The 19,694-nt window shown below is 42.0% G+C and overlaps 2 protein-coding genes and 1 long non-coding RNA gene across 13 annotated transcripts in view; all 3 read right to left on the bottom strand.

Annotated features, from left to right (window-relative positions):
• LOC114160928 (pleckstrin homology domain-containing family A member 5) overlaps positions 1-1,763 on the bottom strand; it is a 153,869-nt gene extending 152,106 nt beyond the window's left edge. For 4 of the 10 annotated variants that reach the window (XM_028043868.1, XM_028043869.1, XM_028043872.1 and 1 more), the window contains exons 1-3: positions 1,175-1,741; positions 1,008-1,084; positions 252-309 (exon numbers count right to left, since the gene is read on the bottom strand). In XM_028043868.1, coding sequence (XP_027899669.1) covers positions 252-309; positions 1,008-1,084; positions 1,175-1,266 — 227 coding nt within the window. In that variant the 5' untranslated portion in view covers positions 1,267-1,741. Of the gene's footprint in view, positions 1-251; positions 310-1,007; positions 1,085-1,174 lie in introns of all 10 variants that reach the window. The other 6 variants (XM_028043877.1, XM_028043876.1, XM_028043866.1 and 3 more) reach the window with 4 other exon arrangements.
• A 491-nt stretch (positions 1,764-2,254) lies between these two features.
• Positions 2,255-3,880, bottom strand: LOC114160932 (uncharacterized). The gene is made up of 3 exons (XR_003598902.1): positions 2,669-3,880; positions 2,477-2,537; positions 2,255-2,387 (listed from the first exon to the last, which is right to left on the bottom strand). It is a non-coding gene; the product is annotated as an uncharacterized LOC114160932 (long non-coding RNA).
• Positions 3,881-8,133: 4,253 nt separating this feature from the next.
• Positions 8,134-19,195, bottom strand: ldhba (lactate dehydrogenase Ba). 2 transcript variants are annotated; one of them, XM_028043947.1, is made up of 8 exons: positions 19,177-19,195; positions 12,369-12,505; positions 12,169-12,286; positions 11,912-12,085; positions 11,640-11,813; positions 11,451-11,568; positions 9,844-9,967; positions 8,134-8,880 (listed from the first exon to the last, which is right to left on the bottom strand). In XM_028043947.1, exons 2-8 carry the CDS (start codon positions 12,495-12,497, stop codon positions 8,713-8,715), a joined length of 1,005 nt encoding a protein of 334 aa, XP_027899748.1. In that variant the 5' UTR covers positions 12,498-12,505; positions 19,177-19,195; the 3' UTR covers positions 8,134-8,712. The 2 variants fall into 2 exon arrangements, with proteins under 2 accessions (XP_027899748.1, XP_027899747.1); XM_028043946.1 differs by lacking the exon at positions 19,177-19,195 and adding an exon at positions 16,645-16,805.
• Positions 19,196-19,694: the final 499 nt, after the last annotated feature.

The following is a 19,694-nucleotide window of genomic DNA, read 5'->3' as shown; positions in this document are numbered from 1 at the left end:
AGGTGCAACGATCTACTCAGCTTGTCTCTGTCTCTATTTTCTGTAAAAGCCTCATAATGACATTTATGTGTTGAAGCAGGGGAACATTTCAAACATGCAGGACACAGGACTTGATGAGCAGAAGTGCCCACCCCTGATTACCCTTCCTGTCTCCTGTGACCCCTGTGCCATGTTCCTGTTCAGGCATGGAGTAGAGAGGAGGCATGGTGGAGGAGGAGAGTCTCCTCTCATCCACAGACATTCCTACTCACTTGATGAAGCAGCGAGCGCCCTCAAACGTGTATCCTTCCTCCCATCCTGTTGGTAAATCTGAGGACACAAAGCCACACACAGGACAGAAGGAACATGAGTGCTGGAGCTCGTCTCATAACAATGTAGCTTCTGGACCTCATATTGTGTTTGTGCATCATTATAAAGCCATCCGTCCCTCTGAAGGTTCAACACCTTCATTCCTCATGGTGCTACATGACCCAGAAGGAGGACGGGGAGGTGGAGCTGGCCGTGCAAACATTGTAATCGGGCTAGAAGGAAACGGTGACGGCTTGGTCAGGACGTGATTTACACCGATCAGATGTGCAGATCCATGAAAAGGCTTCAGATTCATCAGCTCTCTTCTGCAGGACTTCAGCAACCCGCGACTTAAATGTCGCTGCGGGGATCGGATCCAAACGTCGGCTCATACCGATGTCCATGGCTACGTGACGGAAGTTTTAAGAAGTCTGTCGCAAACTGTCCAGGTGGAGGAACCAACCGTGTGGGGGGGAGATGGGGGGGGGCGGTGTGTGTGTGTGTGTGTGTGTGTGTGTGTGTGTGTGGGTGGGTGTGTGTGTGTGGTTTTGTTTAGCAGAGGAGGTTGTTGCTCTGCTGCAGCGAAAAGACCCCCCACCCCTCGCCCCTTCCTTCGTCTTCCACGGATCTTTGCGCAACTTGTCGCCTTTTTTTCCAACACAACTCCGAGACAACCATGCGCGCCTGCAGAGGGAAATGAAGCCATCCTGGTGATTTACCTGGAGTTTTCCTGTGGCCTGTGATCACAGCCTCTCCAGTAACAGGATGCAGCCAGGTTGTACTCTTTGCTTCTTCGCTGGTGGAAGGAAAAAAATGTGAGGCGATGAAGCCAACAATAGGACAAGTAAGGAAATGACACATGCCCGATTGTCTGCGTCATATTTACTTAATGAAGAATATGCGTCCATCCCGAGTCACTCCATAACTCCAAGAAGAGGGAAGACAGCAGAGCCAGTCCGGCTTTGGATCCGCCGCCATGTCTAGCTGAGAGCTCCACTGGAGTGCGCGTACCCGAGACAAGCGCGCTCCAACATACCCACGCACACTTCTTCTCCAGGAACGCGCAGAGAATCTTCAAAAGTTAATAGACTCAAATGTTCTGTAATTTTTGCAACTTCACTGTTGCTGACACTGTTTTTAGATCAGATCAGTCATGAAGCCATATTGAGGTTTAACCTGAAAATACAGTCGTAAAAAAACGGGAAAAAAAGAAAAACAGTCAGCAGGAAAAATATATTTATTAAGTATGTTCAATTTTAGCATACTGGAAGCCATAATCATCAATATACTTCAAGCCAGCTAAGGATTAGTTAACTTGAAGTATTCTATTTTGGAACAACTAATTTTGTGCTTACTGTATTTTAATAGCAATTCAATTGTAGAAAATCACAATTTAAATTGTACTAAGTGTACTATCACATGCTGTTTTTGGAACAACTAAAGTTATACTTTGTACACAGCTTTGTATGTACTATAAACGTGCTTGATTAATATATCTTAAGTGTACTACTTTTGTGATCAAATTACATTTAAAATGTATTTAAAATATCTTCTAAGTATATAAGCATTACATATTTTATGTATTAATAGTGTGATCATAGTATGCTAAAATTACACGTTTGGTTTACTATCATTCCTAAAGAAGTACATTTTTTAGGTATTTAATGTATTTTATTATTCTGCTTTGCCACTTTGTACTTTACATGCTTCATTCACACTACAGTACTGCAAACACATCAGGTTACCAGAAAACAGAAGGATCAATTACAACACACTTTCTGGCTGAAAAAACTTACATTGTGTATTCAATATATTCATATTTATCAAGAGTACATTGTCAATATACTATCAGAGAATTGTACAAACTGTCAATATATTCAAAGTTTACAGATAACATTCTTATGAAAATTAGCACAATAAAACAATATTTACACTTTAGAGGAAATATGAAAAACATTTCACCAAGGACAGAGTATTGTTTTAATTCAATGTCACAGTATTCCTGGATTACTGCAGAAAAACTGACATTTCTCCTTTCTAACAGTGAGGATCAACGACAGAACATTCCCATTCACTGGACCACTGCACTTCACAGAAACCTACAAAAAAAGAATAAAACAATTAAACAGAGAAAGTTTTTGTATTTAAAAGAGTACAGAAAAACAGCAAAGAAAAAAGTACGACTTACAATTTGTGGACTCACTATGTATGTGGCATCATTAGAACTGATAATGATTGGGACCGGATGCCTGGAGTGAAAAAACATTTCTGGGTGACTTCTTTGAAGTGGAAAAAATAGTCAGCAATATCATAAAATCAGATGATGTTGGCATTGACTATGAAGCTGTTTTAAGTGTGGACTTAAAGGGAGACAATCTACCTTAAAATCTTTCCATCCATGATCTGAACATGCTGATCCTTGCAGGGTGGTGATTGGGGCTGGTGGTGCCCATCTCCAGCAGTCATCAGATGAGAGGCGGGGTTCACCGTGGACAGGTCACCAGTCCATCACAGAGCCCTGAAAGCTAACAATGAATATAATGTATGAAAGAGAAATGGTAGATTAACAAGAGGAATAAATACTGTCCAATTATTTTTTTAATCAAATCATGTTTATTAATATGTAGAACACTTAATACTTAGTATTCTTAAAAAGTACTTCCGCAAATGTAAGTATGTTTGAAATATACTACAGTATTTTTTTTCACCTGGGTTGATCAGTGCAGTTGTTGACTCTAGATCAGTATCTTAAACTCCAGTCCTCCTGTGTCTTCCAGTGTCTTAGTTGTTTCAACATGCCTGCTTCAATATTAGCTCATTAGCAAAGCACTCTAGAGCTGGACTGCATGCTAGTGAGGCAATTTTACCATTTAGTTCAGTTGTGTAAGCCCAGGGACACATTGACAAATTGCAGGATTCTGTAATGCATTTTGAGACCACAGCTCTAGATGAAGATCTAGATAAAATTTTAAAAATTGATGTTGGTGCAAAAGTGAGTCATTTGAAGAAACTGTGAAAAACAATTCATAAAATCCTTGTTCATCACTTGTCTTTCCTCAGTCTACATGTTTGCCTTCTTTTCCAGCTCAAAAACCTGCATCTTGTCAGCATCATTCTCAGTATTTTTAAGCCTTTCTGTTTCTGCTGGGTTCTCCTGTTTCATGGCTCATCGCTGGTCAGCTACCATTTTGAAATGCATCCCCACATCATGATGCTGCCACAACTGGACAAATGGTGTTTTCAGAATGATTATTTTGCTGCCATATGTTGTTTTTTCATGTAATCCATAAATTTCAGATTTGCTCTCCTCTATGAAGAACACATGCTTCTGTGTATTTGATATAAACTGGCAAAGGACATTATATGAATTTCTAGCTACAGTTTAAACAAAAAGCCAGATTTGGGGAGTACATAACTAATAGTTGTGCTGTGGCACAATGTAACACAGCTGTCTGCTTCACTCTAGAAAACTGACTAAACTTAGTTTTATAAGTTATCCTAATTTAAATATGTTCACTTTGAGTTAAAACAGTAAAAGGCCCAATCGGGCCAAACTGCTTTTTACTTTGAATGTATTCACAGCAGTTTACATTTCTCCTACATTTTAAAAAATTTAATTTAAATGTTTTGTTTTCTACAATTGATTTTTAAGCAATCACAATGTAAATCTAAACATTTCTTTATTTTTAAGAAAAATGTCCTTTCTTCAGCAATATCAGCATGAAGTGAGCAGCGCTGTGAGCTGTCAACATTTCCAAGAAGAGCTGATGAATGATGCATTTGAGTACTTGCACCAGCAGCAGACAGGTCCGCTGTGATTGGCTGTGAGCTTCAGGAACAAAAGGTCACCTGGTGGAGACACCAAAACTGGGTTGAATGCACGGAACACATTAGTTTCCATTGCACTGGTATAAATTGGAGTTTGGACTCAGTGAGAGCGACTGGCTTGTGCAAAGATGCGCCTGGTGGTCCTCGCTGTGGTGTGCGTGCTGTTCGTTGCGGATGATGATGGGAGTGTGGGAGCAGCTCCATTTGGACTTGATCCTGTACAGAAAACTCATGGAACAGGTGGGCTACCTGACAAAATCCATTTTATTTTAAACAGATGTATCTAGCTACAGCGTGACAAACTGCGCACGCACATGTTTTTACAGTGCACATTTTTGCTTCTTTTAATTCTTAGATTTTGAAGTTGCTAAATGTCCAGGAACATATCTTTGTGATAAACCTTCTATTTAAGACATAATTTCTGCCTTAAATAGAAGGCAGAAATTCTTCTATTTCTAGTTCATATTGTATTATAGCTTAAAATCTGTCATTTTGCATATGATTATTGTGATTACCCTGAAATAACCAATACTTATTTGCAGGTGACTAGACTTTTCTTTGTGAATTTTGTCTTCAGAACTACTTGCATTGCTAATTTGAATTAGTTTTACTAAAATGACAGATTTTGACAGTGAGGAGAACATACAGCTGTCCAGTAACATCAAAATGCTCAGGGAATATAAAAAGAGTGTGTATATATTTCTAACAAGAAGAAAAGGAAAACAACTATTTGTTAATAGTTACTGCTTTTACATTGTTATCCTCACTGGAGATGCCTCTATATTTAAAAGACAAAGAAGAAGAAAGTGTCACTTTGAAGACTGATATGGATGGGATGAGATTCAAAAACAACTGTCCTGTTAATTCCAACATATGAACTGGACAAAAGGACAGATTACTTTTCAACAGCACAGTTGTACTTAAAAAATATTTTAAATTAAAGACAGACCATATGAGACAAGATATATGAGATAAAAAAGAATAAAATCTAAAGAGTATTTAATCTGGAGAGTTTGGAATGATAATACAGGAAAAGAGATGTGAAAATAATCTTGGTGTGGCTCGCCACAAAAAGCAGTTTTACTTGAGCATGCTGCCATAGTAGAACTTTAAAATATAATATAAAAAATCAGTACAAAGTATTCACATCTCTTTACTTTTTCTAGATTTTGTCCAGCCCTATTATTCATCGATCTCAGAACAGTTTTTGAAATAAATTATAGAAAATAGTCCATAAGAAAAACACATTGTCAGGTATTTTTGTAAACGCATCGACAATGTATCCACCAAGGGTACAGATACAAATAAATACTCGTAAACTCAGGTCAATCTGCTCTCCACTGATCATCCTTAGGAGGTTTCTACTGCCTGATCAGTTTGTTTAAGATAAAGTCACATATTTTTTCAAAGTCTCACAGTCCTTTTCATGTTCCACAGCAAGAACTATGGAGCATTAAATCCACATGTTCCCTTGTGACACACATAAGGGTGTGTCAACAAAACAACAACTGGTTTGTTTATGTACGTACAAAACATTTCTGTCCCAAACAGATAAGATTGTTTAAATACTGATATTACAAAATGTGGACAAGTCAAACATTGTCTAGGTGGGACAAAACCAACCAACCAGGTGACCTTAATTCTGTATGCGATCTTTTGGTTATTTAAAAGATTTATTTAAAAAAATATCATTTAATCATTTAATTCATATGTAAACAAAGTCTTAAGTACATAAGGACGTAGTGTCTGGTGTGGGTGGTTATTTTTATTTTAGTGTTTTCCTGACGGTGTGTTTTCCTCTCAGCCCTCAGGAGAAGACGTGCAGGTGACTTCCTGGCAGAAGATCCCAACCTGTGTCTCTCCCTGAGGCAGGATGAGGAGCAACAGCAGCTCCTGTGCAACGACCGCCGCAGTAAATTCAACTACAACCCATTTGGCCTCCGATTTGGGAAACGCTACAACAACTATGTGTTCAGAAGAGCTGTGAAAAGAGGCAGAACAAGAGGCTTTTTACCGCTGTCCCTTTTCTCCAGAGAGCTGGAGGTGTCCACCTAAAGAAATGTTGTGTCTTCAGGCAAGAAGTTGTGAAATTTGTGTTCAGAAGTCACAAATTAAAAATCTTACCTGTAATAAAAATGTTTCCTTGACTGAAAGTTTGATACCATTTTATAATCGACATTCATTTTCAGACCTAATATGAGGCTAGTATGTAAACAAGTACAAGTGGTGGAACTGAGAAAACATAAAGTGATGCATGCTGTTGTTTGCTGGAATAAAAAACTGACTGAGTTCATAGGACAGATGTCTAACATTATTTACCACGTTAAACCTGGTAAACAGACATTTGCCATCAAAAGTGATGGAAAGTGGAAATCAAGCTACCAACTTTTTTCATCTGACAGGTAATCATACAGCTCCTCCTTCTAAAATATAGCTGCCCACCTTGGGGACGTCCACTTCACAAGGAGGAAAAACATCTGAAACTTTCCATCCCATCTTAGTGACGTCATATAATTAGGTAATTAGCAAGACTCTGTAGAGCTTGGGTGAATGAGGAGGAAATTCAGTCCTTTGACTCTGGTGTGTTGGACATGGGACACCAGCACTGATTTAACCAAATAGTGAGCAACAATTTACTACCTCAAAGAGTCCACAAGATGGCAGTGCAGTGCATGGAGGTGATCATCCAGCATCTGGATAGTGAGGAACTTTCTTAGAAAATCAATTACCTTTAAGAGTAGTTTCACAATGATGTACTTTTTAATATTGAGTACTTTTATTATGAAGTACTGATGGTCTTACTAGTACATTTCTGGATAATCTACCTATTATGAGTAACTTTGGTTAATTTTTGGTTAAAAATTCACCAGACATCTGCAGTTTTTGTTAGTTTCTAAGTTTTATTTTAAAGAAACTGATCTGAAAAATCTTGTTTTGTAATTATTTTATATGGATTATTTTCCAAAAATTCCAGACATCTTTATATTTTGGTAGATATGATGTAATTTTGAAATATTAAATGATTGCTCAGTTTCTCAGTGCTTGAGTCACCTTTTTACCAAATTCATTTTTACTCTTCATTTCTTGGACCTTTCATGGATATTTTTACTTGAGTAAAAATATATTGTAGTAGTTCTTGTACTCTTACTTGAGTACAAGTTTTGGCTGCTCTACCAGCCAGTCTGTCAGATAGTAAGAAACCGGAATTAGTCATATAAAACAATATTTTTGACCCTGCAGGTTTTAGGCATTCCTCTGCTTCAGCACATGATTTCAGCTGATGGCTGATTAACAGGGTTTTGCTAAATTGCAATCATCTGAATGGGGTGTGTTGAAGAGGAACATCTGAAACATGTAGGTCAGTGTGCCTTGAGGATCAGGGTTGGGAAACACTGATCTAAAGCATATTGAACAGAAATAAAAACTTGGCCTAAAAGTCAAGTCTTCTGTAGTCTCCAAGCGGCTGTGAAACGTGGCATCAGCAGCGTGGTTTTTCTCCTGGCTGTGGAGCAGAGCTGCAGCTAGCAGAGCAGGCAGTTTGACCCACACGTTTATCTGGAGGAGGAAAACAAGATTGCTTCTAAAGATGCTTTGTGAGGTGCCAGAGAAATACAGGGTTCCTCCTAAGGATCACCTAAGGGATATCTGCATTCTCACCAACTGAAGCCGTCCACCTGCAGGAACCTCAGGGGAAAACTGTCTGCTTGTGCTAGCAAGTATGAACTGTAAAAATCAGCATGCAGCCATCATTCCTCAACATCAGAAGAATATTGAAAATGAAAGAAATGTTTTCTGGATCATTAAGTGAAAAAGTTCAGCAGCAGAGGAGGACAGCCAAGGGTTGAAGCAAACAGCAGCAGGAGGATCATGCTGCAGGAGGATCGTGCTGCAGAGTGGCGTTCCCACCGGCGCAGAGCTGCAGAGCCAGCAGTCCAACTGCAGCTTTCCGCTCTGCCCCTGTTCCAACACACCTGGTTTGTTGGACCAGATAGAACAAGAAAAGAAGCAAAGACATTGTTCTTTGTGACCAAATTTATTATTCCAACATGTCATTACACAGCAGTGTTCTGAGCGGCCTCTCCAGCAGATGGTTTCCAATCACTAACATTCCCAGGTGACTGTTACCGGTGGCAACCTGTGAACTTACAGTTGAGCTTAATGAAAAGGCCAGAGCATCACCTAAAGTTGGAGTTATGGATCTTTCAAGTCAGTTTGAGCTCTCTATGGAAATCCCTGCAGCTAAAGGAGCCAAGTGAAGCCAGTAGGAACAGAAATGAATCCCTACTGAGAAAACGGAGAGAAGTCAGCTTCTATCTTCCAACACAAACACAGGAAAAGCAACCAACAAGCTGTTTGGAACGAGCATCTTACTTTAGGAATCATAGCAGAGGATTTTAGAGCAAAAAGACAGGAGACAGGTTTTAACAGAATGCTGGACAGAAGTTTAAATTCTCCCTGAGAGCTGTGTGTGACAGCTCTAAACACACCTGTAGCTTCCTACAGTAAGAGAATGAAAGTCTGAGAACAGGACAACAGAGGAGGAGTGCTGGGAGACGACAGGGTTCTCTGCACTGCGGGGGGCTAGAAGGGAGGTGTTCACAGGTCCTTCAGGTCCTTCTGGATGCCCCACAGTGTGTCGGCGCTCTTCTTCAGCTGGGAAACCTCTGCGTCTGTCAGGGTCATGTTAACCACGCTGCCGACGCCGCTGCCGTTCAGGACGCAGGGCAGGGACAGGAAGACCTCGCCGTCGATGCCATACATGCCCTGGAACACAGCGAGAAGGAAAACAGTCAGACCCTAAACCTCACACTTCACTTCTCAGCTATACTCAGTTTACCTACAGCTGGATCTTAGGAACTTAGACTATGATTGGAGAGTTTAAGAACATATTTATTACATGGATTAAAATCCACAGGAGGAGGTGCTTCGGTTCATTTTGGTGATTCTGGCTTACAAAAAATACTAAAAATCTAATTCAGTTTCTCTGCAAGTTAAAATAATACATCAGATCAACAAACATGGGTCTACTGTACCGTACAGTTTCTGCACTCAGTACTTTGACTTTGCTCGTTTTTATCACTGCAGCCATACAACATGCTAAGCATGGGGTTAGCCGGTGGTTCTGCTGAGGTTCAGGAAGTCCAGGTTGCCATGGCAGCTGAAGGCCATTGGATCTATGGAGGTTTAGGTCAGGCTAGTTTCATGTGGTTACCATGGTGATGGCAGTGTGGGCCAGTACCAAATGTTCTGTTGGGAAAGGAAGCATGAAGGCTGTAGAATGTTCTGGACCAGCAGCTCCAGCAGCTTGGATCCTCCTGCTCCTAACACTGTAGCCCAGGTCCTGTGTGTGTGTGTGTGTGTGTGTGTGTGTGTGTGTGTGTGTGTGTGTTGTGGGTCTAGAAGCTCTGAGTCCAGCTACAGCCCACAGCTAGTGAACCTCTGACTGAACTTTGCTTCACAATCTTATCAAGGCTACAGTTATTCCTTAGCTTCTATTAAATGTTTTCCTTTCACTCTACTTTGAATAAACAGCTTTAGGTAAATGAGTTGTGTGAACAGCCAGATACTTAAAAAAACAAAAGACACCAAGAACTATTCTAGTCGTATTAGAACCTGAATTTTGGGTTTCCGTTCACCAGAATGACCACAGATAACAGAAAAACATGTGAATTTAAGCATGATTTGTGTGACGCTCAGTGTGTGACGGTGTGTGAGAGCATGGCTGACCTTCACCATGGTGGAGACGGGGTGGACGCGGCTCAGGTTCTTCACGATGCTCTCAGTCAGGTCGGCCACGCTGAAGCCAATGGCCCAGTTGGTGTAACCCTTCAGCTTGATCACTTCATAGGCACTGGAACAGAGTGTGTCCTGTTAACACCAGCCCTCAGTAAGGAAGCATCAGTAAGGTCCATTTCTCCAACACACACGTACACACACACACACACACACACACACATATATGGGCAGCGACTAATGATTCATTTATCAAATCAAATCTTATTTGTATAGCACATTTCAGCAGCAAGGCATTTCAAAGTGCTTAACATCATATCAAACACAGAAACACAATGCAAGATAGAATCAACAATCAAAACATGACATTAAGTCAAGTTCCATCAATAAATTTGTAATTGATTACGTTTCAAATACAATCCTAAACAGGTGGGTTTTTAGCTGCGATTTAAAAGAAGTCAGTGTTTCAGCTGTTTTACAGTTTTCTGGAAGTTTGTTCCAGAAAACAGGTCTTCACCGGGAGGTGAAGACCTGTGAAGACGCTGTTGCAATAATCAATACGACTGAAGATGAAGGCATGGATGAGTTTCTCTAGATCTGGCTGAGACATTAGTCCTTTAATCCTGGAAATGTTCTTCAGGTGATAGAAGGCCGACTTTGTAACTGTCTTTATGTGGCTCTGGAGGTTCAGGTCAGAGTCCATCACTACTCCCAGGTTTTGGGCCTGATCACTGGGTTTTCAGTTGTAATAACTGAATCTGTGCATTGACTCTAGATCTGTAACTCTAGATCTGTAACTCTAGATCTGTAACTCTAGATCTATAACTCTAGATCTACAACTCTAGATCGTTCCTCTTTAGGTCCAAAAATAATAACTTCAGTTTTGTTTCTGTTCAGTTGGAGAAAGTTTTGGCACATCCACACATTTATCTGTTTTAAGCATATGTTCAGTGATTGGTTGGGCTCTGAGTCACCTGGTGACATCGTAATGTAGAGCTGTGTGTCATCTGCATAGTTATGGTAGCTAATATTATTTCCTGTTATAACCTGAGCTGGTGGGAGCATATAAATATTGAATAAGAGGGGTCCTAGGATTGAACCTTGGGTAATCTATAATCCATTATTCTAACAAATAATCAGATAAGTTGACACATTTTGAATATTTTGCATTTATACACTTAAGACCATTTTATACAATGTTAATGCATAAGAAAATGAAGACAATTCAATTCACCTTTTAGTAGGAAAATGAACATTACTTAAATGCAATAACAGCATTTATTTAGCATTTGATCTTTTGCAGAGGATGGATCTGGAGCTAACAACATGTGAAGGAAGAGCTCAGTAGGGCTGATCAAGGGATTATTTTTTCAGAAGGCAGATTAATATATTTATATATTCTTAATATATCTGTCTCTATAACCCTCAGCAGGTGATACTTGCAGCAACAGTATCAGTGTCTCAGGTTCTGCTCCCCCAGGACTCATCTGTAATTAGAAACCCACTTCCACCTCAGCACACCAAGTCACTGTTCATGTTCCTAATTATAAGTCCTTCATGTTCCCAGCTGACAGGAGGAAAACCACAGTGATCAGACCAACCTGTCCACCACAGCCTTATGTGTCGCCTTCCACTGCTCCTTGTCTGCATCGGTGCCGATCTCAGGGTTCAGCTTCTGCAGGTTGACTCCTGCGACGTTTGCACCGCTCCACACAGGAACTGTGATGGCAGCACATCAGGTCAGTTTGGCTTCAGTGTGTGGAGAGCAGCTGCAGCAAAGCGACACTCACCGCTGGTGTCTCCGTGCTCACCCAGCACCCAGCCGTTGAAGGAGCTGGCGTGAATGCCGAGGCGTTCGGCCATCAGGTGACGGAAGCGAGCCGAGTCCAGGTTGGTGCCGCTGCCAATGATGCGGTGCTTTGGCAGACCGCTCAGCTTCCAGGTCACATAGGTCAGCACATCAACTGGAATTTAAAAGGATAAGACAGAAAAATAAGGAGGACAGAGTGAATACAGCAGGACTCCATGGAAACTTGTTGCTCTGACACAAAGTCGCTCTCACCTGGGTTTGAAACGACCAGGATTGTACAGTTGGGGCTGTACTTTATGATCTGTGGGATGATGGCCTTGAAGACATTGACGTTCCTTTGGACCAGATTGAGGCGGCTCTCACCCTCCTGTTGTCGAACGCCAGCCGTCACCACCACCAAACGGGAGTTTGCAGTCACGGCGTAGTCTGACAGGAGAGACAGAAGCAGACCTGTTGGCGCTCATCTGGAGAGAGGCGGGCACCAGAGTGACCTCAGTGCAGCCGCTCACCTTTATCAGCAACCACCTTGGATGTCTTCAGGAACAGCAGGCCGTGCTGCAGGTCCATCATCTCTCCTTTCAGTCGGTCCTCCATCACATCCACTAGAGCCAGCTCATCACACAGGTCCTGGCCACAAAGGGACAAAAAAAAAAAAAAGAATGAGCCAACATTAGCAGCTCCTTGTTCACATGGAGGGGGAGAGTCTTACCCGCAGCAGGATGCTAACGGCACACGCCATGCCGACCTGGCCCACGCCAACCACGGTCACCTTGTTCCTGGGAGGCTCAGCGGAGGAGCTGGCCAGTGGGGTGATCAACTTCTGCAGGACTGAGGACATTCTTGATGCTGAAGAGACACAGGTCACATGTCCAATGAGACAACTTTACCCAGTTGGTAAAAACCAACACTTAATGTCATCCATAATCCACTGTTCTCTGGTCTCTTCACTGATATCTTCCTACTTCTCAGACGAGGTAGATGTCCTCCTTCCTGACCACAGAGCTACAGTGCAGGGCTGATACCTTTAACACTTTCTACTTTTATAATCCAGATATGGATTAAAATGAGGGCTGAGCGATATGACTGAAAAACATATCACAATATAAGCCTTTCTTATCACTTGATCATTATGTATTTATTTATTTTAAATATCTGAAATACTGACAACTGGTTACATTTTCTGTTTTATTTACAGTTTCCTCTCTAGCTTGCTGTTGCTCAACAGGTTCTTGCTAGGTAACCAATAAGTGATCTTAGCTGGCTGTGACAGGGTGAGCAGCTAAAGCCTTCCCCCTGCCTACAACACCCAGAATGCCATGCAATTTCGAATCACATTTTAATGAAATTACACATAGTTCCTAAAAGTCTAAAGCAGAAGTGATCTGCTCCATCTTAGGCAAGCGCAGCACAAGGCATAGCGGACCCATAAAAAAAGAAAAGTAAGTTGACACTCCTGACCAATGTGTGAGAGAAATATACATGAACAAAATCGCTGCTGTCCAGATCGACCCGTATCAGACGGAGAAGGAAAACACAACAATGTTGCGCATGATTTAGAATCATAAAAGAATCATTATTCTGGTGTTAACAACCCGTGAGGACGGCTCACGAAAGAAAACGACAACAAAGTAACACATAAGAACTAATTCTTGTACTTTATATCTAACGGTTAACGACTGATCACAGAAAATAAGCATTTAAACTAAACAGACCTTGTGAGCTGACGTCTAGGAGGGGCTATGCTGGTTACAGCAGTAATTAGTTTTAACTCTGGTCTCTGACTCTTTCAGAAACTTTACTGAGATCTGGTCACCTCAGTGAAGACCCAAATACACCCTGGTGGAGTATCTGCAGCACAACCACTGAATGCTGGGAAATGTGCCACATCAAGGCTGTTGTGGAACGTTTCTGTAATTACCATCTGTCTTCGACTTCAAACCTCTCAGCTGACCATGGGAAGCAGGGGATACATTCTGAGCTGGCCTGGCTATTCCGATGCTGTTCGCTCGATTCAAATCTTGCTGCACAGCGCTGTATGGGCTTTCTCCCATTGACTTTGATACCCTCCGATAACATTTCTACTTGGCCAATCAGCGAACACAACATTTTTTGGATGATGACGATTTTCTGCTGTTTTAGAATTGTAGTGTGCTTGTAGTTTTAGTGATGGCAGCAGAGAAAGTGAACAAAGCGATTCAGTCCATGTTGATCACGCTTCCAAATATTGAATTCATATTGACAGCCACCTTATTTGGATCGGCTCTTCTGTCTTTGCAGGGGAGAAAGGTTGTTTACACCACAGGCAATTTCCAGAGTTTTATAGCGTCAAACTGAGCAAATGTTAGCCACTGACTATAAAGCTTGAAGAGAGTCCACACCTTCAGAGAACAATCGTTTCTCAACAGCTGAGAGTCCAGACTATCTGGACAAAGTGAAGTGTAGAACAAGATGGTTTTTATCAGGATCATTCTGAGGCAAAGACAGGGAGAAACAGACACCATGAGGCTGAAAGTATGTCAAATCTGCAAAGGTTACAGATCTGCTCCTGCAGAAACATCCGAGTTTTAGAATGTAGATCTAAAGCTATCTGATGTAATGTCCAACTGATTCTAGAAAAACAATTCTATCAAAAATTGCAATTCCTATTCCTGGGAATTCTGAATTGATACAAATGCTCAAAAGTCTATTATAAAATGCATTTAAGTTGTACGTCTTCCCTATTGCAGCATATTTTCGAGTATGCTGCAATATTGCATTATATGTCCACTCACACACCGGGTGAATGATTCTTTGATATTATTTCACTTAAGAAAAAGGCAGACAGCTAAGCTAACATAATAGATAGAATAGATTATCTGTTTGTATAAACGGCTTAAGATAATTTAACTCCCACAATTTTATGCACAAACTTATTTTTGCTTAAGTATAAACTGATGAAATTTGATACAGTATGAAACCTCAGAGAACTGTTTTGAATAAATGTTCCATTTGTTTCCAGTTTTTTCCTCTCAGTCACATAATGTAAACAGGATCTCTACAGCGTTTGGTTTCTGAATTAAAAATTAGTACTTAGTCTGGCTACATCAGACTAAGTGCTGCACTGTCAGCCAAGTAAAGCTCTATGGATGACTGAGCAGAAAGTTTGCGATCCTGATGCAGGGCTTAGTTGCTTAGCTGTTATTATTCCAGTTCTTTTTGTTACTGCAGAAAAAGTCAAAACTCAACTGCATCGAAAAGTCAAAGTCTAACATTAACTGTGTGAAAATGTTTCTTATTTCTGCAGTTAGCAGGACCCCATCAATAAACTGAGTCTCTGTCATCACTCTCACTCTCTTAGGCAATATTCTGTACTACACTGCACAATCAATACTGCTAGAGCACTTTTGTTTCAACATGGATCAACAAGTTTTGCAATAAAAGTCAAAGGGTCATCCAACAGCAGGCTGGGTACAGAAATAAAACAGTTAAGAGAATCAAATCCACCACAGCAAATGTGCTTTAATAGAAGACCCATGTTAAATCTTACAGTTAAAAAGCTACTATAATTTAAACCACAAATGACATCCAAACTTCCTAAATGTCTTTTGGTTACTCATGGGATTTACATATTCTGCAAATAGGGAGTGAAAATATCAGTGTGAAAATCTTACTACTCCTATTAAAAAATGAAAAATATTTTTTATTGCTGTTAAACTCAGACAGCATTATTACAGTTATAATACATTTCTTCTAAGCAAAATAAAGATGAAGTGGCTTTTCCCCCCTCACAGTCAACTGACTGAAAGTTCACAGCAACTAGCTGGAGGGGAGCAGCCTGTGTCGGGTTCTGGGAAGATGTTCCCTAGTCTGTGTTAGTTGGGTCAGCATGCAGAGCGAGGCAGCACAATAATCTGTTGGTGTGAGATGAGATGAGGAGCAGCATCTGCAAGTGTATGAGGAGAATCGAGATCGCAGTCAAACAAACATGCTTGACTTTTTTATTGTCGGCTGTGGATGTAGGTGAACTGCTAACGGGCCCATGGATACTTGGCAGAACAATGAGAATCTGGTTTTGATCGCTTTAAAGGGAAAAAGTAAACATGATGGAAAAGAAAACTTCATAGCTACAAGACTCATTCAGGTCCTCAGTCCTGATACACATTTAAGCTCCTGGTCTAAAATATTCTGCATGTTAGCTCAGGTTGCTAACAGGCATGTCAAGGTCAAATGAACAGTGGCCCTCAGGGGGGTAGGTGCCATGTCCATACAGGGAAACACACCTCTGTGTGTCCTTAGCTGTCCAGCTCCATGTGTGTCTGACAATAGCCTGTAGGACACAAAGGCCTGCTGAACCTCGGGTTCATGTTACATAAGCAGTCCTTCACTCATATTATTTTAAAACTATCTCTGTGAGCGCCAGCAGCCTGCTGAACACTTGGACTTGTTTCAAGGCAGACATGTTGGTTCTGCTGCCTTGTGATGTGGAACTTCAGAGGACGCTGTCGAGTCCTTCCGTCGACCTTCATGCTGAACCGAAACGGGTTACTAACAAAATGGAGGCTCCAATCAAACAAACAAACTGTGTATTTTGTAGGCTGGGCTATTTTTATTATTCCTAGGTCATAATAGTCACTTTCAACTAAATAAACGTAAAACTAACTGAACCGTATTCTACAGAGTTCAAATGCTAAACAGTATTTCCGCTTTAAGCTTTTAAAAGTAAAGCAATTCTATTTCTTCTGTTTCAAGCTGACATGATGAGTTAGCATCTCTTAATTAAGTTCAAAGCCCGAAGAGGTACCGATAAAAGCTCATTGATTAGCTGTAGTCTGTCATTCACTGTGACCCAACATGCTGTCTGCCTGTCGGAGGAGCATCCATTGCTGCTGCTGCCTTCAGCACGCATGACGGAGCCGCGGCCCACACACGGACTAACATCAGCAGCAAGGTTAGCTATACATCACAAAAAACTGAATTTAAAAGAAAAACATGTTGCAAACACTCACAGATTTAAAGAAAAAGCTGATATCAGAGACCGTGTGAAGTCTGTTGGAGCGACGAGACGGCCAGCTAAAATGAGGCTGAACGACCTGAAGTAGGAAGAGAAGAAGGGAAGAGAAGGATGGGGCAGGACTCCGGCGGAAGGAGGGAGGAAGGGCTTCGGCGGAGGGAGGCAGGACTCCGGCGGAGGGAAGGAGGAAGGGCTTCGGCGGAGGGAGGCAGGACTCCGGCGGAGGGAGGGAGGCAGGGCTCCGGCGGAGGGAGGCAGGACTCCGGCGGAGGGAAGGAGGAAGGGCTCCGGCGGAGGGAGGCAGGACTCCGGCGGAGGGAAGGAGGGAGGGCTTCGGCGGAGGGAGGCAGGACTCCGGCGGAGGGAGGGAGGCAGGGCTCCGGCGGAGGGAGGCAGGACTCCGGCGGAGGGAGGGAGGCAGGACTCCGGCGGAGGGAAGGAGGAAGGGCTCCGGCGGAGGGAGGCAGGACTCCGGCGGAGGGAAGGAGGGAGGGCTTCGGCGGAGGGAGGCAGGACTCCGGCGGAGGGAAGGAGGGAGGGCTTCGGCGGAGGGAGGCAGGACTCCGGCGGAGGGAGGCAGGACTCCGGCGGAGGGAAGGAGGGAGGGCTTCGGCGGAGGGAAGGAGGCAGGACTCCGGCGGAGGGAAGGAGGTAGGGCTTCGGCGGAGGGAAGGAGGTAGGGCTTCGGCGGAGGGAGGCAGGACTCCGGCGGAGGGAAGGAGGGAGGGCTTCGGCGGAGGGAAGGAGGCAGGACTCCGGCGGAGGGAAGGAGGTAGGGCTTCGGCGGAGGGAAGGAGGTAGGGCTTCGGCGGAGGGAAGGAGGGAGGGCTTCGGCGGAGGGAAGGAGGCAGGACTCCGGCGGAGGGAAGGAGGTAGGGCTTCGGCGGAGGGAGGCAGGACTCCGGCGGAGGGAGGGAGGCAGGACTCCGGCGGAGGGAGGGAGGAAGGGCTTCCGCGGAGGGGCTGAACAGGATGTCCGGACGCTGGTAGTTGCATCACCGGATCACTTTGTCACACAGTTTAGATTTTTTATTCTTCTTTCCTAATAAACGCTTTTATTTAAAAACTGCATTTTGCGTTTCCTTGTTTGGTATTGACTATTTAAATTATTTTCATGTTCGGAAACACTGAAGTGTGACAAACATGCAAAACAAATAATACAAATAAGGATATCAGGATTTGGCAAACACTTTTTCACATAGAATACGATAGACAGGCAGATAGGTAGAGTTGTCCATAATTATCTTAATTTATGTAAAATCCTTCTTTGTGTAATCATCTCCAGAGGTTCCACAGTCAGAACCAGCCTTCAGAACCAGCCTTCTTTATCGGGCTGTTGAACCTTTTTAAGTTCCTGGTTCTGATGCTGCTGGCCCAACAGATGACAGCAGAAGAGATGATGCTCAACAACAGACTGATAGACCAGTGGATCCAGGCCTATTTACAGTTTAGTATTTGCAGATTTATTTGTGGACAATTTGTTTATTTGCAGAAATGCAACTCAGGAAACTGAAATACCTGAGTGCAGCACTACTTGACATCCTGATGGCTGGCATCTACATAGCAGTCAGTCCAGGAGGGACATGCATTTTTCCTTGGTGCTAATTTATATCCATGAGCAGAGATAAGGAAGACTGTGTAGATATTAATGCTAAGACAGCTTGTACTGTCCATATTAATGCAAAGTATATTTGGTGTTTGAACTGTTAGCATAGGCAGTACCAAACACCTTCAGTATTTTGGGATTTTAACTTTTCACAGAGAGCTGTGGTCTCTAATCCCTATGAATGGCAGGGCTCCACATGAATATTACAAGTTGTATCAAAGCTGTTCTGATGATGCTCTAGTTGTATGTTTAGGAAGGTCAACCCAAACCCCAATCTCTAGACTTCTGAAACAACTAAAACGTTTGTCCTCCAAGATATCCTATGGGTTCGGGAGGCAGGACTCCCATCTACCAAATGTAAATGGGTTCTAACCTATTTACCTTGGTAGTGACATTCCAACATACACATACACAACATGTACTGTTATGTTTCAGAGAAGATTGAATGGAAGTAGTGGTGTGAATAAAAACAGTAGTTGAGGTCCCACAAAGGGTAAATTCATGTGTAGGAACAAAAAGTTCATAAGTGTTAAAAACAATAAATCAAAAACAAGCCTAACAATAACAACAATAATAATGCGCTGTTTTCACAACACGTGATTATGTTGACAGCCAGCAAACAACTAATAAATGTCTCCATGCAAGGTTTGCTTTTTTTTAAAAAACTGAAGATCTTAAGTAGATTTTTTTTTCTTTGTAACTAAAATACAACAGAAGGGAAAATACATAACCAGATAATAAACTATATTAACTGTACACTCGAAACGTTTTTGTAACTGAATTATAACAGAAAGGAAAATGCATTACTAATACACTTATCTAAATGCTGTGCTCAAAAATGATGTACTGTTCCACATTTGATGAATCGAAGAAAAAACAACAACACATGTCAAAGTGTCTCCCAAACACAAAAATACTTACAAAGACGAAACTTTCGAAAGTACAAAGCACATAAAGTAGATTCAGAGTGATCATGAGCCGTTTGCCTTCTTCTCACTGACCGAATTCTTGCTGACAAAGTTGCGGAGAAATATACATTAAAGACCGTTTGCTGCTAAGACTGCTCACTCGGTCATGTTTCCGCAAATACAAAATAGCAAAGATCGTTTGTAATACAGATGTCAGACTCTGACCAAATTAAACAGATACTGTGATGGACTGGTGACCTGTCCAGGGTGACCCCGCCTCTCCCATTGACCGCTGGAGGTAGGTACCAGCACCCCTCATGACCCCACCAGAGAGAGCGTGTAAGATAATGGATGGATGAACTAATCAGATATTCACTACGAATAGAATAGAATAGAATAGAATAGAATAGAATACAAGAGAAAAGAGAAGAGAAAAGAAGAGACCAATCCTTTATTAATTCCACACAGGGGAAATTCACTTATTACATGCATCACAGTGCCAAGATATACCCTACTTTAGATATGAAAATA

The sequence above is a fragment of the Xiphophorus couchianus genome, chromosome 17 (genome assembly GCF_001444195.1).
Source record: "Xiphophorus couchianus chromosome 17, X_couchianus-1.0, whole genome shotgun sequence".
Classification (NCBI taxonomy): Eukaryota; Metazoa; Chordata; class Actinopteri; order Cyprinodontiformes; family Poeciliidae; genus Xiphophorus; species Xiphophorus couchianus.
This window is presented reverse-complemented; position numbering and strand designations above follow the sequence as displayed.